Here is a 27,632-nt window from a genome sequence, read left to right as displayed (position 1 = left end):
CAGCCAACTCTCACCCATCCCTTCCCACTCATGGATGCCCTCCTCACCTCACGTGGGTTCTCCATGCCCTATTTTGCTCTGGCTGCTCTTGAAGGTCACATCTCTGTGTGGACCCCTTCTCTGATTGCTTGGGCTCCCACATCCAGGTCAAGCTGCCCCTCCATGTGGATGCCTTCCCCAGCACCCTTGGAATCTGACTTGGAGCCACCTTGACTCTCTCCTCCACCTTAATGTGTGTCTACCACATGGCTGCAACCCACCTAATGGCTTTAGTATTCAGAAAGAGAGGGAAAAGGAAGGAATAAAAAAGGAAAATAAATGAGTGCTTTTAGACATGCTGCCCAATCAACTGACCAATTGACCATTTTTTATTCAGTGTTCATTGCATTAAGACAATTGGGAGGTGAAGATGGAATGCAAGATGTTTATAAGAAAACATGTTTCCTGTATTCCAGAAATGTCAGGGGAGATGAGGTAAAAACAATAAATCAAAACTAATAATATGATAAGTGCTTCACTGAATGTTACAAAAAATATGTTCTTCAAAGAAGGCAGAATGAAACTACGAATATTCTCTCCAAACAATGGTCAAAGTCACAGTAGATTAACTCTGACCTATTTTAATAATCAAATTGGAGTTCTGACAGAGGCCCCACACCAACAGTGACTACAATGATAAAAACAGTTTATTTGTTGGTTCTCAGTCATTCAGTTCTATAGATTTCTCTTTAGTGTGCAGGACGGCATCAGATAATGTTTTTGTAAAGGGGATTTTATCTCTTTGCTTAATATACAACTTATTATAGAATATTACAAATAAAACATGATATAAATGTCACTATTCAAGTCATCACGATAGTTCTTATTTTTCTGAAAAATTATGGGATCAAATCATTGATAAATATTTATTCTCTGATGAGAGCTCAGGAGGAGTTGATAATGCTAAGTAGAGGTGGGTAGAGATAGTCCTATGAGAAGCAGAGAAGCTGAGTCTGCCTATCTGTCACTTATCTGGTCACCTCCTTTATATTGCACAATGCACAACACTGTACACAGGCACTAGGAGAGCTCAATGAATGTACAAAATCACCGACTACTCATGCAGTACACTAGATTAAGCCCATCTTTATTTCAAGGTTTTATTGACAAAGTAAATTGAGATCTCTGGTGTTCTGGGGCACAGCTTTCTTGAAGAACAAAGTAGAAGTCCTTAGAATAACTCATTCTCCACTTAGGGTTCCATCTCTTGACTCAACCTTTAGAACAATGGGTTTTTCTGATTGAAGAAGGCCTTGGTTGCCTAATTTCAAGGGGATCTACAATAGTTAAACAAGCATATGGAGAATTAATAAATGAGACGTGAGAGAAGAAAAGATGGAAGCAAAGTAGAAAAAATACATGAATGACACAAACGCTTTGCAAGCTTATATAAACGACTCTCAACACCATGTATCTTGGATTCTTCATACTTAATCTATAAGCTGGGTAAATACTGGATAGTAAAAACCCTCACCATCCATCATTTAACAAAATATTTATGGAGCACCGAGTCTGTGCCAGGCCTGTGACAAATTCTTGTGGACTTGTGTGTGTGTGTGTGTGTGTGTTTTTTAATTAAATCTGAAGTAAAAAGGATGAGTTTTAAAAATTAAATTCAGATTATGAGGTATAATGGCAAACTACTTTGGAATTGCCATATAAAGTTAAATTTTTGTAGGTTAAAACTTGCAAGGTAATCCTGAGTAGCTGTTGTACAGTTTAATTATGTGGGCAGTTTTCAACGTCCAGAGTCTAGTAACCCCTCCCAAGTGAACCCATCAAGTGCAATGATGGGAAAGGTCTTCAGAAGGAATTATTCTTTTCTTTTTAACATCTCCTCTTGGCTTCCAAGCGTAGTGCAAACAGGGAAGTTCTCAAGTTGTACAGTGACTCATACTGCTAGCCCTATTGTCACTGAGTCGCTCCTTCACTGTTGGGGGAGCCACCAACAGAGTAACATTCTGATCTCAGTTCAGTGAGGGGAAAGCAAGTTGCCATGGATACATAGAGTTGCCAGCCTGAGATGCCTGAGAGCTTGCCAGGGAATATCTTCCCTGTCCCAGGTGTGCCAGTGGCCCACTTTCTCTCAGGGCTGAGTCCCCTGCCTGAATACATACATAGGAAAGCTACACAGCTGCCCTGAAGCCATTGATAAGATGGCAACCGTCTCCATCCTCCTCCTCTCCCAAGCACAAAGTATACTTGAGGGGTGGAGTTGCATATTAAATGCACCGGTGCTGGAAATAAGACTTATAGGCTATTGCTTAGTATGAATCAATGACATCTGTTCTTTAACTTCGTCAGAGAAAAGATTTTAAATCTTTCTATAAATGTATCACCTGGAAGGTAAGGTCAAACAGTAAGGATAGCCCTGCTCTATGGTAGTCCTTCATATCCACCAGAAATGCCTGAAATTAGTCATTCTCCACCTTGGCTTCATGTGAGAACCGATCAGGGAGCTTTTAAAGTCACACTCTGGGTAAATTAGTTAAGAATTTCTGAGATATCTCAGGCATCGTGAATTTTTAAAGCTCCCTGGTGATTCCGATATACAGCTAGTGGTTGTGAACCACTGTCATGAGAGAGCGTCTACAGGCTCTGGTGATGGAGAGCATCATTTAAGTCACAGCCAGGTAATCATTGCACTTCACGACTGTGCAGAACACTTCCTCTTTCCAACTGGCTTGAAACTGAATTTAAACTTACTCAGGTTCAAAGAGACTGCACATAATCATGCCATGAGAATCTGCATGGACTTTACATGATGTTCTTAATGCTACAGGTTTTGAAGTCCAGAACTGAAGCATCCTTAATAATCAAAGATGGATCAAAAGACATTCTTTGCTCCATAGAATGGATTATTAAAAGATATGCGTATTCTTTTAAAAAATATATACCCTTCCGTTAAAAAAATTCTTAATACAACATACAGAAAGTGTACTGACCTGTGTTTCTTTACAAGGTTTGAAGGAGAAGTTCTGAAGGACTTTGATTAGAGCAAGTTTCATGTTCATGAGAGCAAACCTCATGCCAATGCAGTTTCTGGGTCCAGTTCCAAAGGGTGTGTATATGTAAGGATCTATGCTGTCCTTGTTCTTACTGAACCTAGTTCCATATTGGTAGATTAAAAAGTTAATGAAATATAAAAACCACAGAGTTACATGTTAGGGGTTCTTACTTAAGAACCACCCCCCTCCACCTCCCAACCAGTAATACACAGGATACTTCTATGGGCTGGTCATTGGAATCCTGCTTTGGTTATTTTGTTATAATAATCGTAACCTACAGGTCCTCTCCATTCTCCATACCCTATAGGAGCGTTCAGATTTCTTGAGATGAGATGAATGTTGTTGCAAATAAAATTTATCTCTAAGCTCTAAAATTATATTCAGGGTGGTGATGTGTTCACACTCTAAAAGATACATAAGTGATAAGACTGATGGATGCAAAAGTGGATTCCTGCCTCAACTCACACTTATGTTGGTCACATGCTCATTCATGAGAAAGGAGAAGGAGAAAGTGTCTTGTGCTATTTCAAGTTGTTATTTTTCCCTTTCCTTCTCCTGTCATCTCTTTTTTTCTAATTCTCCTCCTCCTCTCCACCTTCCCCATCCACCTTCTCCTCTGCCTGCTTCTCCGCCTCCTTCTCTTCCTGGTTGTTCTGTCCATCTCTTCCTCTCTTTCTCCCCCACATCCTTATAGAATAGTTTAAGTCGAATAATTTACATGGGCATATGATGCTACCCTACTGTAGTGTCATCACTGCTTTCCTTGATGTGTTCCACTAGGCTATAAATTCTTTGAAGATTGACCCATGTTTTATTCAAATTTGATTTATAAATATTTGATTATGGTAAGGAAAAAATGTTGATCTGAGGAAAGTAATGGCATTATTGTCATATGTTTTTACAGGAGTTCTTAAATTTTGGAGAGCATTCTGAAATATTTATAGGCTATTGCTTCAAAATAACATAATAGGCAGGAGGAGGGTGGTGGTGGCATTTGGATAGGGTCGCTAACATGAATTGATGGCTGTTGGAACCAGTGATAGATACATGGAGATGCACAAAAACTATTCTATAGGCTGGTGTCTATAAAATATACTTGTGTATATGTCAAACATTCTCTAATATATATACACACACATATACACATATGTCATATGGATTTATGGACTTACATAAATCATATGGATTTATGGATTTGTATAAATCATGGATTCATGGATTTATATAAATCATATGATTTATGGATTTATATAAATCATATGATTTAGATTTGTATAAATCATATGGATTTCTCCCTGCCTGGCCAAGTTCCTGACACATGGCAACACTGTTTCTTTGGTGACTGAGTGATTCAAAGTAAAGTACAGCGAGTGGTCTCTGATTTCGTATTAGTGCAGCCACAGGAGGTAGAAGTGCTGAGCTTTCAGGAAACATAGAAGTCCTCTACTCTAGAAAACAGAGAATTTGGTCAGCTCTGACTAACTCTGTGAACAAGTATTATGTGCAGACTCCATGCTAGCACTAGGGACACCATGGCCAACAAGACAAGGTCGCTGCCGTCAGCAAACTTGCAGGTAGGGGCCAATGAAAGTCTAGATCCCAAGCATCCTAAATCACCAGCCAGTCCCTAAAAATGTCATTCTAAATTTTGCTTAATAATACAGTAATGAGGAAACACCAATTGTATCCAGAGTGCAAACTGTGCCTAAGGCCTGACCTTGTCCCTGAGTTCCCAGAAGAGCATGCTCAAGACACTTCCAAGGAGGAGTTTGTGAGATGTCTACTGAGAGTATAAGGGAGCTGGCACAGGACTGCAGCCACAGACAGGACCAGGAGGACCTGTGCTGTCTTGTGTCCTTGGTGACAGCCCTAATCATTAGGGCTGAGGACTTCTTAGGACCTCAGCCTGCACTGTTAATGATTACCAGAGGAAACAGCAAGCAGCGTTGAAAGCAAATGGAACATGGAAGCATGTTTTAAAGTTGCTGTTAAATTGAGAGAGCTAAAGGGCACAGCATAGAAAAAACAGAAAGGAATAAAAAGCCTATACACCTGAAATAATTATCATGGTTAAATGATTTATGGCATATGCAATATATACATATATATTTATAGTAATGTAGGTCAATGGATAGTTTCCTGTTAAGTAAGTAAGAATTCAAATAAAAAGTGATACCATTCTAGTTTTAAAACATCTACATAGGCATAGAAAAATGCCCACAGGGACATAATTGATGATCTCCATCTTAAGGTGCTGGGAGTGTGGATGGCGTTAGTTTCATTTTTTCTAGTCTGTGGTTTGTGAACTTTGATAATTATCACTTTTTTGTGATAAAAAGACTTACAAGCGAAAGATTGTACAACCACACGATTGTCATGTAGATTAAGAGAGGCAGAATATGCTTGAACCAGCCCGGTTCAGGGTGACCTCCATTTCCTGGGAGCCTTGTACCTTTCAGGGCGGAACTCCTCAGGCTCTGTCCAGTATTTTGGGTCATGGTGAAGAGCATAGGTTGGAATCACCACCATTGCCCCTTTGGGAATGAACACCCCATTGATTTCAACGTCTTTTTTGCAGACCCTCTCAAGTCTAATAGCAATTGGGAATAATCTGAGTGTTTCATTCACTACCATGTCAAGGTACTCCATCTGTACCATGGCATCGTACGTGGCAGGTGCCTGGGAAGAAAGAAACAGATTTGGATAAATTGAGATTTTGAATTAACTCTCAAGTGAGTCCATGCAGTACTATGGAAGTATTAGAAGTTCCAGAGAATAACTCATACTGGTAAATGATCATAGCATTCTTGAAGTATTTTAATAACTGTCATGTCCATTGATGTGCTCAGTGACCTACTGAGATGTATGGCGGGGTTATGAATGTAGGAGATATTCAGGACCATCCTCACCCCAGGGACTGAAATCCTTAGCATGACCATATAGTGATTTTTCTCTCTCATGGGAAGAAATGTGATGAATGGGCTATGACTATTACCACCAAATAAAATACACGAAAGTCACTATCACCTTTCAAAAAGAGGTCACACATCAGTACCAAGAAAGAAAAACAGGAAAAAGAGCAAATATCCTGTTCACACAAGGATTATTGGTTGCAAAGTCCTGCTTGGTAACTCTTTTGAGGAATTTGAGACCAGCTTGGGCAAGATAGTGAGAATCCATCTCTACAAAAAATACAAAAGCTAGCTGGGTGTGGTGGCGTGTGCCTGTAGTTCCAGCTACTCAGGAAGCAGAGGTGGGAGGATGGCTTGAGCCTATGAGTCAGACTTTGCAGTGAGCTGAGATTGCACCACTGCCCTCCAGCTTGGGTCATAGAGTCAGAGACCCTGTCTCAATAAATAAATAAGTAAAATTGAGGATAAACTTGTTCCTTTCTATCACAAATATGACACAATAAATTTATGATTGGATGCCACCAAGGTACACAATTTGAGTTGTTGTTAAAGATATGAAGAGAATAGAACCCCACACTCAGCCCCATCCCCTCCTTTTGGAACAGTCCCCTAGTTGTTGCTTCAGGGCTGGACTGTAATCTTCAGGGCTGGATGTAAATATCCCTTTGTGTCTGCCTCACTGCCACACCAGGGTCAGCCCCACAGGCCAGGTCTCTTCACACCAAAAAGAATCCCAGTTTGGGCAGAAGTCTGAAAACTGGATGATATGTACCTAGCACTTGGTGTTATATTTGGGAGGCAGTATTGTAGAGGTTAAGAGTTTAGCTCAGGAATCAGATACCCTGGTTCCTAGCTTGGCTTCTTTGCCAGTGGCTACCTGACTGGAACACGAGACAGGTGTGGGGAGAGCTAAGTCAGCCTGCACCATGCCCCCAGGGCCAGGCTCCATCAGACCACAGCCAGACCAGAGCAAGTCCAGCCAGTATCAGCAGAGCTCACTATCCAGTCTTGTGGACAGTAAATGCTTATCATTAGATGCCACTGAGGTTTTTGGATTTTTTTTTTTTTTTTACATAGCATTATTGTGGTAACAGAATGCAGATGAACCAGGGTCAGCAATATTTTACAAAGATCTTATGCTTCTGCCAGTAGCAACCATTCCCTATGTTTCTCTCTTTGTTTTTCTCCTCAGAGGCTTTCTACGTAGTGTCAGTGAAAGAATCAGTGATTGTGCTTTTCATAAAAATCCTTCTGGGGAGTGGTGAGGAGGCATTTTTACTAAGGCTTCACCTCTTCCCTTCATCTCCAGGGGTCATCTCCTCACCTTATTGGGCAAAACAGCATCAATCTCCTTCTGCAGTTTCTGCTGGACATCAGGGTGAGTGGCCAGTTCATATATAGTGAAGGAAAGAACACTGCTGGTGGTTTCATAGCCAGCAAAAATGAAGATAATTGATTGGGCCACGAGCTCCTGATCAGACAGAGCTGAAAGGAGAGGAAAGACATTTTAGGTAAATCAGGTCAACGTACAACCTCACAGCTTAGATGAAATCTAAGTGAAGCCCTCCAATCCCAAGAGGAAAAAATGGAAAAGCAATTCAGAGTCACACTGGGGGTGGTTTTCATTCCGATGTGTATCTTACAAAGGGCCAGAATGAGGCAAAATCATTTAAAACCAGGTTTTCCCAAGGTCTGCATGGTTGTGGGCCATCCACTCCTCCTCATAGCATCCCAGCACCAGCACTGCTGTAATTTCCAGAGAGAGCATTTCTGTCTTACATACTCAGTGTTATGGATGTGCGCCTAGAATGATCCTAAAAGTACTTTATCTGTAAGTAAATATGGGGTAGCCTTTTTCCCAAGAAAAACTTGATTTTCTACAATAGAGCTTGACAAACTTTGAGAGAATTCCAATATAGCTTGACAAACTTGAGAGAATTTGCAATATTTAGGACCTTTTCTCTCTATATGTTTGAGGGAACTTAAAGGACCAATATTGAGCTACAGATCACCTCTTGCTACTCCAAGTGTGTTTCATGGACCAGCAGCACCAGTCACATCTGGGAGCTTATTAGAAATGCGGAATCTCAAACCCCACCGTCGAACTACTGAATCAAAATGCAAACTTGCAGGAGATGTGGTGATTTGTGTGTACCACCTCACTTAAGCAGCATGGATTACATCTTTGACAGGCATCAGGCAATACAAGATCTAGGGTACAGTTCTCAGAATGGACTATCTCAGGGTGTGCAAGACAGCAAAGACAGACAAAAAGCCAGAAGCGTGGTGATTGACTGTAGTGTGATGAATGGCATTAATAAAATAGCAGAAGTTCATATGATTACAGGTTGGCCTCTCTCTTGATATTTCTCCTGAGAGAAGCTCACGATGATCTGTCACTGGTCTGTTTGATCAGGACTAGATTAGGACCTTTAGAGACCGGAAACACAGAAATAAATATGGTACCTGCTGCAACCATGTAACTCACAACCGAACACAATATAAAATGAGTGTGAGAAAGGTCTACAGAGTTCTGATTTACCAGTGAATATTTCTGTATGCTGCTATGGGTAAATTCAACCATCCGATTATTTTATTCAGTTACATTGAACCCCATTATACTGAGTTGAAGTCGAACGTAATTTTAAAGTTGGGAGCTCTGCTGTCCAGTCGGGTAGCCACTATCCACCCATGGCTATTTAAATTCAAATTTTATTCAATTAAAATTAAATACTCTTAAAAATTGTTCTTCAGTGACATTGGCCACATGTCCAGTACTCAATGGCTATAGGTGTCTAGTGATTTCTATATGAAACAGTGAAATGATAGACTATTTTCTTTATCATAGCAAGCTTTAGTGAGATAGATAGATGATTGACAGATAAATAGACAGAAGTAGATGTAGACATGGACATGTTTAAAGTGGTGTACTGGAGTCTGCCCAGCCCTGCTCTCTAGAACCAATTGTTAAGTTTTCGAGAATTTTGTGAGATGGTTGCCACATTTTGGTGGGTTGAGATTGACCATGGTTATCATCTTGCCACTGTCTTAGTAATAATGGTTTTGGTCAAAACCATCCATGGGTCATAAAACTAGTAGATAGAAGATTGAAGTAGATTTACATGGTCTCAGAGGTTTCCCCCATTAGTTACTTATCCATTTCAAAGGGAGAAACAAAACTTTACAGTAGATTAACCTGGCAAACACATTTTCATCAAGTACTGCCAGTTAAAATCACCCTTACTGGGAGAGTGTGCCTCCTGATCGGTATGTTTGATATAAATTTCCAAGTAGAGGTTCTCACTTGGTGGATCTGAAGGGGGCTGAGAACTGGCATATGAGCTCATGTAGGTGACCCACAAACCACTGACTGTCCTCCAAACATTCTAGGTTTTCTTAGCGTTGCCCTTCAAGCCTGGAACATGGATATACCTGTGGGCTTCTGGAAAGTGCCTCCAGCTACCATTTATAACATCTAAATGTGTGTTGTTCTGCTATGTGGCAGAAATTCTCATCTTCCTGGAATACTTCCTGCACAGTTTCAGAACAAGGGCCTCCCTCCTAGTGTCCCTGCCAGTAGCCCTCAGAAGCACTTTTTGGTTACCTTTGTGGGACTCAATTTCTTTTGAATTCTGAGAGTCAATCATCAGCTGAAGGAAATCTACTCGGTGCTAGAAGCAAAAAGAGAGATTTCATTGGCAGAAAGTTACTCATGAAGTCAGAAGCAAATCAAAAGTGCAGTCCTCAGCCTCCCTTCTTGACTTCCCTCCCTCAGCCTCCCTATGGTTTCTTGAAGACCAGAAGTCTGACGGGTGTTGCCTCGTCACCAGTGGACAAAAATATTCATCTAAATCCTTGGAAAGCAGGATGTTTTCCTGAACAAATCTAGCTATCATGTCTAATTGCTTTTTGGCCTTTGCCCTCCCTGTTCCTCATCTTCTCTGTCTTTTGGATACAGCTTTCTGGCCGAAGAGTTGCCGGGTTCCATCTCTGGTGGTAACTGCTTACCCAGGAAGAAGTCCTGGATCTTTTATTCTTCTACCTTTTTCTTCAGCAGTGTCCATATAGATTTATCTCCTGGCATTTCCAGAACTCATCAGCAGCTTTTTTGGGGGAGCATTTTCAAATACTCCAACATTCTCAAACTTTATATAATATTCAGTGACAGCTGGGTTACCTGATCCTGCCTCCCTGACTTGCAGACATCCTTCGGCTGGCCTGTAGGGCTCTTGAAGGCAAAGCTTGAGTTAGCCAACCTTGCAGCCTCAATTCTCGGAGAAGACCCCTGTTTACTCCAGGCTGTGAAGCACTCAAATTTACCACACGCTACATGTCAGCAGTCGACAGGTAGCCTGATAGGACCCTTCATTGCAGAATATGTAAAATAAGAGTCTTGGACTTAAAATGATTCTTTACCAATCTGTGATATGAGGAAAGCATAATACCAGTAAAATATATTTTCAAACAGGAAACTTTATCCTTTGACAATTTATTGAAGGGAAGAGAAGTGGTAAAATTATATCTCAATACTGTTTATATCATGACATACTAATTGTTGTGCCTGATAGCAAGTTTTAAATGCTGTCTGTCTGACTCTTTCTCATCTCCTTCCCCAATCTCCTTCTTTATTTCTACCAAATGACTTATCTTGTTCTAAACATAAGTTCTCTGTCTTTATTTTTAAAAATACAGATACATGCACTATCATATGTATAAAATCTAAATGTATCAAAAACTAAACATTGTGATTTAACCACCACCAGATTTTACCTTTTGTTTGTCGTTGAGGCGACTTTTTTTCATTCTGTTTACAGATTTACTTAAAAAATTCATGGCATCTTTTGGAAACAGAGAGACATTTAATGCTTCAAAAGCTGGGGTAAGGAATGGAAAGAGTACTGTTGGAAAAACAAAACAAACAAAAGGAAATCATAGTGAAAATGCAAACTTTACCTGGAGCAATTATAATTTTCTCTACCAGTAATGAGAATAAGAACATCATGATTCTCAACTGGAACCCATTCCTTGTATCATGTTTGCCCCTCTTTCAGGTCGGTGACTGAGCAAGGGCAGGTCTATACATGGGAAACACCACTACAGCAGTGAGATCAAAGGCACCTTCTGCGTCTTTGGAGTGACCAAAGGAATAGAATTAAATTCCTTGACCTTTTAGCCTTTATCTATTGCACTAGAGTCTTTGGATTAATATAGACCATAATCTGCTGCTTAACTTAATCATGCTGTTCAGGAAATTATACACAGCATATATACATCAACTTCCTTGGAATAAAACTAGAAATCAATAGGGAAAGAAATTTGGGAAACTCATACATTTGTGGAAGTTAAACAATACAGTTTTAAATGAGCAGTGAGTCAAAGCAGAAATCAAAAGGGCAACAAGAAATTGTTTTGAGATGAACAAATAGAAGACATGATATACCAAAACACAGGATGTAGCCAACACCAGTGCTCAGAGGGAAATTTATAGCTGTAATGTCTAAATTTAAAAGAAGAAAATATCTCAAATTGATAATAACCATTTATACCACAAAACACTAAAAGAAGAAGAGCAAATGAAACCTAAAACCAGCAAAAGGGCCAGGCGCGGTGGCTCAAGCCTGTAATCCCAGCACTTTGGGAGGCCGAGACGGGCGGATCACGAGGTCAGGAGATCGAGACCATCCTGGTTAACCCAGTGAAACCCCATCTCTACTAAAAAATACAAAAAAATTAGCCGGGCGAGGTGGCGGGCACCTGTAGTCCCAGCTACTCGGGAGGCTGAGGCAGGAGAATGGCGTAGACCCGGGAGGCGGAGCTTGCAGTGAGCTGAGATCCGGCCACTGCACTCCAGCCTGGGCCACAGAGCGAGACTCTGTCTCAGAAAAAAAAAAAAAAAACCAGCAAAAGAAAGAAAACAATAAAGACTAAAGTACAAACTCATGAAATAGAGAATAAGAAACAACAGAAAAATCAATGATATTATTTCTATGAAGTGTCTGGAATAGACAAATCTATAGAGGCAGAAAGTCAATTATTGGTTGCTTAGGGTGATGGGGTTTGTGGTTGGGGGTTGATAGCTAAAATGTATGAGGGCTGTAGATTGACAAAAACATTTAGTTTACAACAGTAATGGTCGTACATATTTTTGATTATCTTATAAACAATGGAATTGTACATTTTAAGTGGATGAATTATATGATATGTGAATTCTATGTCAAGAGAGCAGTGATTTTGAAAGGGAGAGAGAAAGAAATAATAGTCCACACACCTATTGAGAGAAATAATGGATCTAAGATATCAAATTTTAGGAACTTCTTAATGCTTTCCACAAAAGGGTCTTTTGGATTGTTGAGAGAGTCGATGTTCACTCCAAATGATGTGCCAGTGATCACATCCATGCTGTAGGCCCCAAAGATGCTGAGTGGAGAAAGATATGGAAAATTAAAATCAGCACCTCTTACTGTCCTTCCACTATACATGCAGCAAGAAACCCACATGTCCAGTCAAGACAGATAAAGAGCCACAGACTTTCAGAACTATCTGCTGAGTCATCTCCCATCAACTCCCTCAGAGGGTGGTTATCCGGTGCCAGTGATGCAGCTGGCCCTATGCTGGGGGTGATGGAGACACCAAGCTGAGTTAGACTCACCTCTGAGGTCAAGGAGCCCAGTCGTAGGAAGACAGAGACCCATTATCAGACAACTACAATAGCATGTATTGAGTGTGGATGATATAAGATGTGTAAGCACTGTGCTTCAGCAAAACAAGAGTGGAATAATTAACTCTTCCTCGTGGATTCAAGAAAGGTGGCGTTGTCAGACTACAGACTCTATGCCCAGAGCAGATTCCTCTTCAGCACTTTACGAAACAGCAACATCCTGTTCTGAGTTCCTAGAAATATCATCCTTTATTCTATACAATCCCTGCTAAAGCTCTGGAAAACCCCACTATCCCCAGCTCCTCTGACCTGAAGTTGCCCTGAGGGCAGAGTCATTTCTGTAAGATGTGACAATCAAGAATGTTCTGGTTAAAAAAAATAGATCTCTCCAACATTGATTTGGAGAATCCTGTAGCTGAGTGACCACATGTCCCAAGTCTGACCAGGACAGGCTCCGATTACACTTGTTCCTGCATAATTGAAGCACATACAGGTGTAGACAGCAAATAATAGGCTTGCCCTACATATAGCATTTCTAGCACCCTTTCTTTTTTGAGATTGGAGGAAAAGGAAGTAGTGGGAAGGTTTGATAGTTCATAGTTTGCTGATATTCTCAGAAAAACCATGAAGGGATTGAAATTGTTCCAAGTTCCCCATTGTAACTTTCCCATCTTACCCAATGCAAGGCAACAAGTACCAAATGCTTGCTTACCCACAGTTCCGTATCCACTACACTCAAAACTTTGATACGATCATGTTTTTTTATTTCTAAAGTATGTATTTAATCTCCCAGAATATTTATGGTGACAAGTTAACAGATAAGTAAATCCTGGCTCCTGTGCACAGGAGAGAAGGCCCTTTTCCCCTGCTGACTTGCCTTCTCACGGGACCCACTCCCTCTTAGGTGACTCTCTGGAGTTGCAGCACTGCCCTGCTTTTGGCTGGTCACTGCAGTAACCCAACAGTGGGACTGTTGACTCCATGGCAGGCAGCTGGAAGGGCTCATGACAGCTCAGAACCCCGTGGCTGTGCTCCTACTTACTCTTTCAAGGTGACAGGCTTGCCTTTCTCTGCTTCCCGCCTCAAGTTTCTCACCAACGCATCTCCATACTGGGCAATGATGGGGAACATCTAAGCACAAAACAGATCACTACCTGTAGTTAAATGTGCAGACTCAAGTCCCAGAAGGACATGGCTTTCTCCAGCATGGAGCTGTAAGTGACATTTTATAATGAATTTTGTGATGTGTCTTCTGTACATAAAGATAAAAGACCATTTTTAGGAAGCTCGAACTCAGTGGACTACCCCCTGGAAACAGACTGTGGTCTTACTTTCTACCTGTCCTCAGATTGATTCTTTACATTTCTAATTAAAACTCATCTTGTTTTCATACCTCCTTGAGTTTTCCGCTGGTGAAGGTTGGAGACAGCAATGACCGTATTCTCTTCCATTCTTCATCCTCAGCTATAGAGATGGCACTTTTCATAAGTCCCACTGGACCTAAGGGCTAGAATTCAAAGCAGAAACATTTTGTCTCACATTACTTGTGGTGATCTTCATGGTTGCACAAAATACGTTGAAGAGGCGTCACTTATTTAGCAAATATTTATTGACTGTATATGATATTATGGCAGGCCACATCCAAGATGCTCAATAGAGATCCTAGATGTCAAGCCTCTTCTGAGTGTATGTGGGGCAGGGGTGGGAGTGGGGAGACCCAGCCGTCTGGTGTGGTCTCCTGCCTCTCTATCTCAGTCTCCTTTTAAGTGCAAATGCTCCACATGGTAGGGAACACTTCTTCCAGTGGAATAGACAGGAACAAGACCTAGCCCTTCCTCTGAGGGTGCAGAGTAGAAAAGGATTGGTGAGAGATGGGCAGACTGTGTGTTGCCTCAAACCAGCTCTGTCTTTAATACACCTACAACATGGGTGACTTGAAAAAGTTATGCCATGATGTGGTGATTTTTTAGAAAAGTAGGTAATACTTAAGACTAGAAGCCTGTTTTGAAGGAATAATGCAATTCCATGAAAATTCTTTTCTCTTAATTTTTTATTCCATAAATAGAAGGAAAAAGAAAGGGATAATTCTTTTTCCCAACTTGGGGCTGGACTATCAAGCCAGCATGCTTGGAACTTTCTCTTATCTTCCACAACTATGTTTTGTTTTAAAATGTATACTTCCAGCTGTCATGATAAAATCTCAATACACTAGGAAGAGAGAGACAGTTCCTTCACTTGATAAAGACAATCTATTAAAAAATCAGTTAAATCACATTTAATGATGAAGGACTGAATGGCTTTTCCAAGATCAAGAAGAATTCAAAAATGCCCACTCTCAGCATTCTTACTGAAGAGCATACTGGATGCCTTAATACATTAGACAAGGAAAAGAAATAAAAGGCATACAGATTGGAAAGGAAATAATAGAATTGTCTCTATTTTCAGGTGACATAATTGAATTGATTGTATAAAATGTCAAGGAATATACAAAAAGACTTCTAGAATGAATTAAGTTCTGCAAGGCTATAATATACAAGCTCAACACACAAAATCATTCACATTTCTATGTAACAACAATCAATATGTGAAAACACAAGAAGAACAATATCATTTACAGTTACTCCAACAAAAATGAAATATTTCTGGTGTAAATCTAACAAAAGATGTACAGGATCTCCATGCTGAAAACTACAAAATGTTGAGGAAAGAAACAAAAGCTAAAGAAATGGAGAGGCATACTATATTCATAGAATGAAAGACTGAACATCATAAAGATACAGATTATACCCAAGTTGTTCTATTGGTTTAATTCAAGCTTGTCCAACTTGTGGCCTGCAGGCCTCATGCAGTCCAGGATGGCTTTGAATGTAGTCCAATACAAATTTGAAAACTTTCTTAAAACATTTTGAGTTTTTTTGCGATTTCTTTTGGTAATTTTGTAATGTGACTATGCGATTCTCAAGGGTGAACTTTGTAGATGACAATGGAAAGGAAAAGTATAATCAGAGTATGTCACATCCACAAATAATGGACTAGTATCAATTTGCATTATAGTTGCGAACAGTTCAGCTAGAAGAAATGAAAAGCCTTTAAAATTAACTAACAAAATAAAGAGCGAGAGGACGCTATTGTAATGCTACATGAAGTGAATTGTGACAAAGAATTCAAGTGTGTATTCTGGACAAGGCAGAGCGCTGCTGTACAGCAGACACTCCCGCCATTTGTATGCATGTGTGGCTTAAGTTTTATGGTGGTATGTGACTTCCAGTGTGTTATCTACCAATCATGGACAATTGAATTGACACCATCAGATATTAGGTGTGTTTGTGGTGACTTGGCAAGTAAAACACAGCAATTATCAATAATATTTCAACCTACTTTTGTAAATGATAGGTGTTTAATATTATTTAGAAGACATGTAAGTATTGTTATTTGATTATTAAACCTTGCTTTCTATTTTCCTCTCTGTTAATTTTCATAATAAAAGTAAATATAGTTGCTTATCTATTATAATGCTTTTAATTCCAGAATGGCTTCCACAATGTCTTAAAAAGAAAACAGAACCCTAAGAAAGACAAATTATGGATGAAGGAAGATTGTTCAATGAAAAGTGGACAAATGACTATTTTTCTTATTGAGGCAAATAGCGAAGCACTCTGCTTAATTTCTATGGAATTTGTGCGAGTTTTCAAAGACTACAATTTGAAGAGGCATTATATGCAAAAACTTGCTGACAAATTTGGTGTGTATGTGTTGTAAGGACAAAATGGCAGAACTGAAAAAAAGTCTCTTTTCAACAAAAAAGACATTTAAAATAGTTACAACTCGAACTCTATTGTAAGGTAAAAACTAGTTATGTGTTAGCAAATTTAATAGCAAAAAAATCAAAACCATTTACTGATGGTGAGTTTATTAAGCAATGTATGGAAGATGTGGTAGATATTATTTGCCTTTAGAAACTGATATTTCTAAAATCAGTTTGTCTCACCAGACTATAGCCAGGAGAATTGAAGAAATTGGGAAATCTATTGAAAGACGTTTGGAGAATAAAACTGCTAATTTAAAATTGTATGCTTTGGTGATGGATGAAGGCACTGGCTGACACTACAGATACAGCACAACTTGCTATTTTTATTGGAGGTATTGATGATGAATATAATGTCACTGAAGAAATGGAAATGTCACCATGCCATTAAAAGACACAGCTAAATCCAGAGATTTATACAAAGCAGTGAAAAATACATTAAAGCGATTTTCTTTGTCAGTTGTAAACATATCTGATACAGCTACAGATGGTGCCCTGGCGATGGTAGGTAAAAGAGGGGGTCTTCTACAGTTAATAGAAGATGAAGCAATTGCCGCACAAAACTCACGTTTGATGAAGTATTATTGCATAATACATAATACATAATACATTGAAAATCCATGTGCACAAGCTTTAAAAATGGATAACGTCATGCCAATTGTCATGAAGGCTGTAAATTTTACAAGGGCCCAGGGATTGAATCATCGCTAGTTCCAGGAATTCCTTAAAAGTATGGATGCTGACTCTAGCAACATCGTTCCCTTTTTAGAAGTTAAACAGTTAAGTCAAGGCGAAATGCAAAGATTTTATGCTTTGTGATGTGAAATCAAGCTGTTTATGGTATCAAACACAAAATTTGTGCCAGAACTTGCCAATGAAAACTGGCTTACAGACTTAGCATTTTTAGTGGATTTGACTGCCCATTTAAGTGAGTTAAACCTGTGTCTTCAAGGTGAAAACCAACTTAGCAACACAATGTTTCAAACCATAACAGCATTCCAAATGAAACTGAAATTATGGCAAGCTCAAATTAAGGCAAACAATTGAATGCATTTCGACGTGTTGGCTAAGCATGGTCCTGGGAACAGCCAAAAATATGCAGCCTTGCTTTTCAATTTGATACAGGAACTTGAAAACAGGTATTTCAAGATTTCTGAAAAAATAATCAGTATTTTGGCATATTTACGACTCCATTTTCAGTTGACATAAATATGTTACCTGCCAATTTTCAAATGGAATGCCGAGAGCTGCAATCTGACTTTCAACTTAAAGAAAAATTTGATCATCCCTTTTTACTAGACTTTTGTGATACTATCTTCCCAATGACAAATATCCCTCGCTTCACAATTCATGTCTTTGCTTTTTGGCAGCACCTACATTTGTGAGCTACTATTTTCAAGGATGAAGAACACGAAGAGTAAAACTAGAACCAAAATATCTGATGAGCACCTTGAGAACTCACTGGGAATTGCAACTACTTCCATCAAGCCAGATACTGATGCATTAGTTTCTCAAAAACAATGTCAAGTGCTCCACTGGTTTTATGTTGTTATCTTTTCTTTTATAATAAAAAATATCAAAAAAAGTAGTGAAGTTTTTTTTTTAGTTAGATATGTACATTTTCTATATCAGTGATTGCAAACTTGGGGACTGTTCAATGATTTTGAAAGACCCTCTGAATGGGGCAGTGAATAATTAGGATTATTATGTGAGGACATTTTTGCTTATCTGTGGTGGTAGATATAATGAAAACTATACATGGACCTTTTGTGTGTGTGTGTGTGTGTGTGTGTGTGTGTGTGTGTGTGTTTTAGTGTATTTTATGTGTGGCCCAAGACAATTCTTCTTCCACTGTGGCCCAGGGAAGCCAAAAAATTAAATACCTCTGCTTTCATTCAGTTCTTATCAAAATTATGGCTGGTTTGTTTGTAGACACTTATAAGCTTATTCTGAATTTTTATGGAAAGGCAAGGGACAAGAAAAGCTAAAACTATTTTGAAAATATAAATCAATGAAGTAGAAAGAATCGCTCTATATGATGTTAAGAGTTACTGTACAGCTACTAGAGACACCACAGTGTGGTATTGGTGGAGGAGTAAACACAGTCATCAATGGGACAGAGTAAACAATAAGAAATAGATGCACAAAGTATGCTCACCTGATTTTTGACAATATGCCTACCTTTCCAAAATGGTGTTGGAACATTTGGACAGCCATATTCTGCAAAAAGTGAACCTTGATCTAAATCTAATAACTTATGCAAATATTAACACAAAATGGGTAATAGAGTTACATTTTGTAAAGTGTTAAACTATATAACTCTTAGAAAAAGCAATGTAGAAAGGAGGGCTAAGCAAAGGATTTTCAGACTTGACACCAAAATAACAATCCATAAAAGGAAATATTAATACATTGGCCTCCTCAAATAAATAACAGTTTGCTCTGATATAGACCCTGTCAGAGAAAAAGACAAACTCCATGTTGTGACTGTAGGCTAGCAGGAGGGAACCACATGGTGACGGAATGGGTCTGCATCTTGTTGGTGCCGGTCGTTGCACAAATTTACGAATGTGAAAAATTTGCTTAGAACTACACACACACATAAACACACACAAACGAAGGCATGTAAAACTGGTGAAATCTGAATAAGCTCTGTAAACTATATCAAAGTCAATTTCCTGTACTATAGTATTAGGTTGGTGCAAATGTTATTTCAGTTTGCCATTTTAACTTTTGCGCCAACCTAATATGAATATACTATATTTATAGTTAACGCAGGATTGCGAGATGTTACCATTGTAGGGGACAGGATGTAGAGTACATGGAACCTTCCTGTACAATTTTTATGTAACTTTTTCTGAATATGTAAATAAATAAATATATAAATAAATGAATAAATAAAAATTTAATCAATGGATCAATCATTATTTAAATTTCAAAAAATGGATGCTTACCCTTCGATTTGTGAAGACAGAATAACATTCTTTCACTAGCACTGTTTTGATCATGTCGGGATCTGTGATGGTCAGCACAGGGAGTTGACCATCTTGCGTTCTGTGTGGGGACAACAGAGCTGATTAAACTTCACTGGCCCGATTCTGCAGCTGGAGCCACACCCAGGAAGCTAGACTTTGATCCTGATGTCATGTAACCCATGCCCCTAGTTGTACAACACACAGCAACCTTAGGTTCTAGTTCATTAGGGTGTGACACGCAGCAAGAGTCTGACACAGGAGCCACCCAAATCTTCATACGATGAAGGGTAATGTGGCCCAAACAGGGAAGAGACATTGTAAGACCAAAGAGCTCTTTAAAGACATCATGGCTAGAAATGACAGTACAGCATTTGTTAAGCTGGATGGTGCATACGTGGGTATTTCCTATGCCACTCTCCATAATGTTTTATATGTTTAAAATACTTCATTATCAATAATACTAGGTCAGTGAAAAATTGAAGGCAGGTAAATCATCAGATGCTCAAAAGAGTAAATGTTGCAAGGGGCAGTTGGTGTGGGGACCACGGACATCCAGAGCTGTGTGTTCTTTCTACTCAGTCGTGTTGCCTGTATGGGCTGTGCCAGCTCCACAGCACCCTGCAGCCAGTGCTGCAGTTTCTGAGGACTTGATGAGAGAAGATGAAGAAGTACAAAGAGGCAAAGCCTTCTCCCACTTGCATCCTAGTGAACGAACACACCACTGCACCTCTTCCACTGCTGTCACCAAAACTCTAGCCCCGCTGACAGGGAACAGCTGCTGCAGTTGGCTGAGGCCACCTTATAAAATCACAGCCCATCAGCCCACCAGGGAACACAATGGTTTAAGAATATTCAGCATTTCTTCTTCAAAGTAAGCAAAATGGTATGAACCAATAAATACTTGTATATCCTTCTATTAAAAAGTCTTGGCTTAAATTTAAACAACAAAGTGGAACAAAAAGTTCGATACTTGCAGAGAAAGTTTTAAAAAGTGGAGCATAAATGGTTTCCAAATCGGTTTCTCTACTATTTCTCAATCCTTCTTTCAAAAGCATGTTAGATTCAAAGTCTAAATGAAAGAGTTTTGGCTTTTAAATGAAAGTGAATCGATATGGGAAGGAGATGATGCCATGCATTTATGAGCACCTATTAGAAGGATCAGAGACAATACATGTGATAAAAGGGCACCTAAGGAAGAAAAAAAGAAGAGGGGGATAGGCAGACACTGGACAGAAGGCGGTGCTGGGAGTCCCTGGGCCACCAAAGCCTGGAGAAAAGTGGTTACAACAATGCTCCCAGCCTAGTTCAGATTGAAGACCTCGACACCTGGTGACACATGGGATCCTTGGTAGGACAAGCCTCGAAAAGTTTTGCAATAGCGAGTGTGAACATTATCAGAACTAAAGTGACGTCACTAATTGTTTTTTTTAACTCTGACAAATAAATCCCAAGAAGTCTATGAAGAGAGGGTTCTCATGCTTGTGTTCCTGGAAACAAACTATTATAAAAGTCTCTACAAAAAACACAACTTTGCACAAAGTCCATTTAAACTTTACACAAAAATATTTCTGCAAGGACACCTGCCCAGCAACTGGCTGTCCAAACTTGGTGTGGCGTCACCCTTGGTATTGATCTTTGTAGCTAACAGTAATTACCTCAAATCAGTTATGAGATTCTCCTCACATTTTCCTTGGAGCATCTTTGTCTTGTTTACCTCCCTGAATTTGCACATCGTTTATAATGGCAAGCAGATTCCCATTGCAATATTCTACTCCCAAGTAATTATCCTCTTCTTTCAGAGAACCTGTCTCTTATTCTTATTTGCGTTGGCAAGAGCTTCATCCCATGAAGCCCTGGGCAGAGACTATCCTCTTTGCAGTGGGTAACCTCATCACGGCAGCAGGTCTATCCAATGGAGGTTTCCAGAGTACTCACCTCCACATTTTTCCATACTTTTTATAACATTCTGTGTCAAATTTCCAGATACCCTGGGAGAAGAAACAAAATACAATTTGATTATTATTTTAAATAGAATGAACCCTACCTCTAATTGGGGCTGAAAACAGTTGTGTCTAATGAAATCAGGCCTGCTATCTTTCACTGGCAGTTGGAGGAAGCTTATTCAGAGATGTCTTAAGGCAAAGGCAAGAAAACAGGATATATTTGAAGTGGGGAATTTAAAGTCACTCTTGAATTTTCTCCAAGTACCGAAGGACTCACCCTTATCTATGACTAGTAATTCCTTGTCTTTCTGATGTATTTTTGCTTTTTCTTTTATTCTCTCGAAAGTCTCCTAAGCTCCTGAATGATCACCTGCAAGGGCAGGGGTGAAACTGAGGCTGAGGAAAAGTGAGTGTCTGCAGGGAATGCATAATTTTTTTATCTCCTCCATCAGTATCCTTTTCATTTATCTCACGTGCTCTCTCCAGAATTCTAGCAGAATTAGAAAGTTAAAGAAACCAGGGACCTCTTTTAGTCTTGCAGATTTAGATAAGTCTAAGGCATGTTTTTGAGGGAGAAAATGAGTGAGTGAGTGAGTGAATGAGAAAGTAGACTTCCTTTCCGGTTTTCTAGCTTAACACAGAAAAGATGGAGAAGTGCCACCTCTACAGATCACACCCAATTACAATGCGTGCTCTGAGCTTTCACTTCTGAAACGTAAAAACAAACCTTCCTGTTGCTAAGATTCAGCTGTGATGTTTTAACTATGCAAAAGAAGGTCCCAGAAATGTCGATCTACTACAAGAGTTGATCTGGGAAAGATGGAGAAGAAATGACTGCTTTTATTGAGGGTAAAACGGTATAGAATTCTCAGACAGTAATCAGACAACAGGGGCCTCAGTTGTGAGTGTTAGAATCTGAGAAACAAGCTTCGGGTACACAGGATAGGAAATCTGGGCTGGTGCTGGCCTTCTGGACATGAGCTCGTGACTTTCCCTCCAGGGGCCAGACCCTGGGCAAAGCATCAGACCAGGGTAGCCAAAAAGGCTTGGCCACAGTTTACAGTCCATGTGGCATGTATGACATTCTGTTCAGTACAATTAAATATTTAATAATTTTGTCAACTATTTCCTTTCTAATGATTTTGCATAAGTTTTCACACCTTTGTGTAAAAAACAAACAACAACAACAAAAAAAGCCCACCAAATTCATTTTCTGCTTTAATATCTGAGGTTGATAGACAACCACCATCTCATCTCAGTTACATCCGCTCCCTGCTCAGACTCACTCATAGGGTGCAGCCTTTGAAGGAAAAGAAGTAAAGCAGAACCCTCTTGTTCTTTCTCTCAAATCTGCAAAAGATATTGTAACAGCTGGGATAGAGCCATGGAAATATGCCTAGAGAGTTTAGCAGTTCTTGAGAGAATTCAAATAGGTGCAAATTACCTGATGGTGAATATTTAGGTCACCTAATAAACTAAAGTTTCAAAGTTGTCCAGGAGGAAGGGGAAAAAAAGACTGCTCATGAGCTCTTGCTACAAAGAGCCAAGTTTGAATCTGGTACACACAGGTAATGAGCCACTACTAGGGTCCCACTTCCTGCTTTTCTCTTAATACTAACTAAGTATGACTATACCTTCCTGGGAACCAGCAAGGAGCAAAAAGAAAATCCTCGTTATGGTGCCACAAAGTCTGCACATCAAGTCCTGAACATCAAGTGCTGATCTGCCTGACATCTGGGCTTTTCAACTGAGGCAAACCTGAAGCTCCTGAGAGTTAGGAAGAAAGCCCTGGGTAAACCTGGCCATGCTCTGGGTGGAGCCTACACATCTTTTCTTTTCTTTTTTTCTTTTCTTTTCTTTCCTTTTTTCCTTCCCTCCCTCCCTCCCTCCCTCCATTCTTCCCTCCCTCCTTCCCTCCCTCTCTCCCTCCCTGCTTCCTTCCTTCCCTCCTTCCTTCCTTCGTCTTGCTCTGTTGACCAAGCTGGAGTGCAGTGGTGCGATCACAGCTCAATACAGCCTTGACTTCCTGGGTTCATGCAATCCTCCCACCTCAGCATTCAGAGTAGCTGAGACTACAGGCACGGGCTACCATATCATGCACAGGTAATTTTTTCTTTCTAGAGATGGAGGTCTCACTGTGTTGCCCAGGCTGGTCTCAAACTCCTGGGCTCAAGCAAGTTGCCAACCTTGGACTCACAAAGGCTGAGATTACAGGCATGATCCACTGTACCCAGTCCCACCATTTCTGAAGATGTGAAACTTCAGAACTCCCTCCCAAGGAGGAGCATTTTTACTGATGGAACTAAGCTGATGTTTGCAACCATGAGAAGCAAAAGAAGAAGTTCAAACAACTCACCTGACGATAGGACAAAATATTTCCCAAAAAAGGCAGAGGTGTGGGCCCTGGAATTCCCTGTCTCTTAAAAAGTCCATGTGAACGGGTCCCGTATCTATGAAGTGAAACAGATATCAGGTCACAGCGTTTGTGACTTTATAGATCAGAGGGCTGCTGAGTTACCAACTCAGGAGCTGGAATGGTTACGAGAGGGAGGTAATATGTACATGATAAATAATAACAGCAACTCCAATGGCAGTAATTGCATTCACTCATCAGGTCCTTTCCTGACTCTACTCTGAGACCTCCAAAAGTCTCAATGATTAGCTGAAAGCAGCTGAAGTCTTCATAGTCCCAATCCTGGAGTGAATACTTGATAAATGTCCTCAAATGCTCCTGAGAGGTTCAGGTAGGAATTCATCCAGGACACTTCATTCTCTTATATCTATTTCGTAAGTGAACTCTTCCCTGATTTGGGGATTCTCATCCTAGGTAGAAAGGGTAAGATTGTTTTTGTCTTCTGTATTGATGATGGGATTTTGCATCACTGTATCCACTCAGTCACAGGGGGTCACCGAGAGCTTATGCTGACACTGCCCTTACAATTTGCTCAGAAACTTTTATGCTTTTTCTTCCCTCTCATCTCTGACCCTATTTTAGGATCTAGCCCTTAAACCTTCATTCACACAGAGGCCTTGGAGGAGTCATGGAGTCCTTATTTCTACAGATTGACAACTTTGTTCATGGCATCCATTGGCCTTATAGAAATGTGGGCAGCTTTCAGCTACACCTCAGTCTCTGATTTGAAGTATTGAGGAGGATGGTTGACCCATATGTCCTTGAATGATGGTGTGCAGAAGAACCAGCAACTAATACTTCTCAGGTAATACTCGCCTGAGAAGCACAGTGCCAGGCACGCTCATCTTTTTCAAGGTGGTCAATCGAAAGTAGTCAGTTCACTGCCTCTGTACATGAAGTATCTCTGAGGAAAAACTCATTAAGCCTGGTGTTCACTATGGCAGGCCTGCCTCCAACTCATCTTTCATGAGTCGTGCAAACTCCTTCAACTGATGGTTCTGGATCCTTGCAGGTCTTCCCCCTCTAGTGTGACTGAGGGATGGAAAACTGGAGGAAGAAGAGAGGCTGAAGGAAGAGGTTGCCAGACACTGATTCAGCTGTGAAGCTGTTAGCCCCACAAGGTTGACTCCAGAGAGGTAAACTACAAAAATGTAGCTGAAAAAGATGATGTGCATGAAAGAATCCACATGCCTCTTACGTACCTTCAGCTAAAAGACAGGGAGGGACCTTCCAAAGTCCGGGTACTTTCCTGTTGATAGCAAAAGATGCAGTATGGCATATAAGAGAAGTAATGATAAAACATCCCAGAGAATTGTATTAAGACCTTGCTTACTCCTCTTTAGAGGTTAGCCTTCAAGGCAGTATAGGTTCCAAACATTTTGTAACGATCCAATGACTTACAAAATGTGATAAAATAAAACTAAGAAATTTCATGAAGGGCAGGGTTTGGAGGACTCAGCAGGGGCAGCATGGGCAGGCCCAGTCATACATTTGGTTCCCTGCCCTAGAACAGTTAGTGGAAGTGCTTGCACCACCTGCCAAAACCAGGGTGGCCCTGAGTATTCCCACGTCAGTTCCCTCCTTTGTTGTCACAGCCATGTCAAATCAATGACACTAATACTCTGCTCCTGAACTTTAAACATGTTACCTGACCTCTCAGGTGAGGACAAGCTATTGAGTTAATGTGTCAGCAGCATTGGCGCCCAAGGAAAGATCTTGGTGAGTATATAGACTCACATGATACCATGTCAAGGCAGACGCTGGGCTGGGCGAACTCTTTAGTTTCTTTTCAGCTCCCCTCTGTTTGGTACAGTAATGCTGCTTTTGGTTCCAATGAAGAGGTTAACAGAAAAGCCAGTCATCTGGTGCATGTAATTGTGTTGGCCTAAGGAGGGCATGGACTACACTGCAGTATCTGACTCCTGGGCTGCACCAGCATCGTCTAAGGCAAAGGTATTGTCTGTCCGGCTGCCCAAATCTGTAGTGACAGCCCCACAACATGGCAGACCACACACAGAGTGACACAGATGGTGCCCCTGTGTCCAGGCTTGAAGCAGATGAGATGCCAACCTGTTTGCCCTTTGAGTGACGTCCACTGGGGGGCCAGGACCCATGACTACCTCTTTGCAGTTCTACCCTGAGAGCTGAGGAATCTTTTCTCACTTCATGCTGATCCTACCTGGATGCCTTTTCTATCGTCACTGGCTCACAGTCTTGCTTACTCCCCTGCCCTGAGAGTTTAAGCTAATCTGCTAAGCAGGTATTTTTGAAAAGGAGGTATTAAAATAAATGGCTGGGCAGGTATATTTAAAAAGACATTTGTGCAGTCTTGTCTTAGAGGTATACATTCATGCATTAGACTAATATTCCTGACATTTAGGAAAGGTGACATTATTTTACACACGTTTATTGTCACAAATACTGAACTCACAGCCCTCTTTCATCATCCAGAAGGAATATGCTGGAAATCGTCTATCTCCAAAAAAATTCTGGTTTAAATAGGAATGAATTTAAATCATATCAATTCATTTAAAAATGTTAGACAATGGAAACCATGTTCCCACAACTCACTGAATTCCTAAGCTTTCTGTGAAAGAATTAAAATGAGGTTTATATTTTCTATTTTCATGTCATTGTGGTTCCCTACTCTTAGTAAAAGTCAAATGGAGGTAGAAGTCAAATGTGACAGGTACCCACAGTGGAAAGTAACTCTTCTCTCCACCTGCTCTAGGATGCTAGGAATCCCACCAGTGAGAGGGTTCATCCTCCTGTACTGTAACATAAAGGTGAAAACGTGTACAATCCAAATTGGCTTTCATGGCTCCTGCCTTTCAGAGCTCCTGCCTTTTTAGGCTGCTAGCAGATTCCCATTAGGTGAGAAACAAAGCTCTATATTAATCCTAGCCTCCCAGAGACCAGAGGAAAAGGATTAAAACAAAGAATAAATCTTCAGAACTTCCTCCAAGTCTTCTTTGCTCTAGAGATTAATCATTGCAAGATAAATAGTTCTGTGTATGACAGGGTGGAGGAGTGACTCATAGGAGGGAGGGGATTTTCAGGGGCATGGCACAGGGAAGACGGAAGAGGCAAGGGACAGCTTCCCCTGAAGTATTGGTGTTCCCTGGTGCCTCATATAAATGATATCGTGGGATGGAAGGCAGGGGAGCAGGAACCACCGGGTCCACAGGGGACAATACGTCTACACATCCCTTCCAGCAGACACAGAACCCAGAAAACAAAGATAAAGAGACAAAAACACAAGCCACTCCCTCCTGCCCCCAGAATCCCCAGAGCCTGGGAAGGGGATGAGGATCACACCGCCCATTGTGTTCAGTAGTTTGTAATCTGCCTCGGCTGTGTTTTCATAGATTAGTATAGGTCAAGTCTAACCTAATCAGATCACTCCCACTACCAAATACTGTCCCTAAACCCTCCTAGTCACCAAAAATAGAAGGTGGATGGGAGAAATGCTTATTTATTCCTTCAGCGATCTGCGTAAGAATAATAATAACCTCTCTGTGTTTGTAGCGTCCAACAATTGTACTACTACTCCTTGAACATCTCTTTTGATCTTCTAAGCAGATAAGGGAAAAGGGGCCCAATTAGCACCCCAAGTCCAAGGAAACAGAGGAGAGGTGCCTGGACAGTTACTCACAGATAGAGGAGCACCAGGCTGACAGCCAGGAGAAGCCAGGTTTCCACCGCCAAATTTGGGATGAGGTCCATCGCCACTTTCCTTCTTCAACTGTCTCCTCTGAGTCTTCCTTTTAGCTGCGTGCTGCTGTTTGCTGGGCTGTGTTCCTGGAGCTTCCCTGCCCTGCACAACAGTCTGCAGCCAAGCTGCTGAAATGTTTCTGTGCTGGAGAAGGAGGCGGGACT

General features: G+C 40.5%; 1 protein-coding gene across 1 annotated transcript; it reads right to left on the bottom strand.

Moving 5' to 3' along the window:
• Positions 1 to 1,105: 1,105 nt before the first annotated feature.
• CYP3A5 (cytochrome P450 family 3 subfamily A member 5) lies at positions 1,106 to 27,632 on the bottom strand. The gene is made up of 13 exons (XM_017886084.1): positions 27,409 to 27,632; positions 23,697 to 23,790; positions 21,333 to 21,385; positions 19,377 to 19,476; positions 14,011 to 14,124; positions 13,660 to 13,748; positions 12,228 to 12,376; positions 10,730 to 10,857; positions 9,564 to 9,630; positions 7,284 to 7,444; positions 5,500 to 5,726; positions 2,985 to 3,144; positions 1,106 to 1,316 (listed from the first exon to the last, which is right to left on the bottom strand). Exons 1-13 carry the CDS (start codon positions 27,477 to 27,479, stop codon positions 1,221 to 1,223), a joined length of 1,509 nt encoding a protein of 502 aa, XP_017741573.1. The 5' UTR covers positions 27,480 to 27,632; the 3' UTR covers positions 1,106 to 1,220.

This window comes from Rhinopithecus bieti, unplaced genomic scaffold (assembly GCF_001698545.2).
Source record: "Rhinopithecus bieti isolate Rb0 unplaced genomic scaffold, ASM169854v2 scaffold_14454, whole genome shotgun sequence".
NCBI lineage: Eukaryota > Metazoa > Chordata > Mammalia > Primates > Cercopithecidae > Rhinopithecus > Rhinopithecus bieti.
Note: the sequence above shows the minus strand (reverse complement) of the source record. Positions and strands in the feature narration are given on the sequence as shown.

Coding starts and splice junctions, on each gene's coding strand:
- CYP3A5 (XM_017886084.1), bottom strand. CDS start 27,479: ATGGACCTCATCCCAAATTTGGCGGTGGAAACCTGGCTTCTCCTGGCT. Junction 13,749..14,010: donor CCAGCGGAAAACTCAAGGAG/GTATGAAAACAA, acceptor TTTTGTGCTTAG/ATGTTCCCCATCATTGCCCA. Junction 1,317..2,984: donor AACCTTGTAAAGAAACACAG/GTCAGTACACTT, acceptor TAACTATTGTAG/ATCCCCTTGAAATTAGGCAA.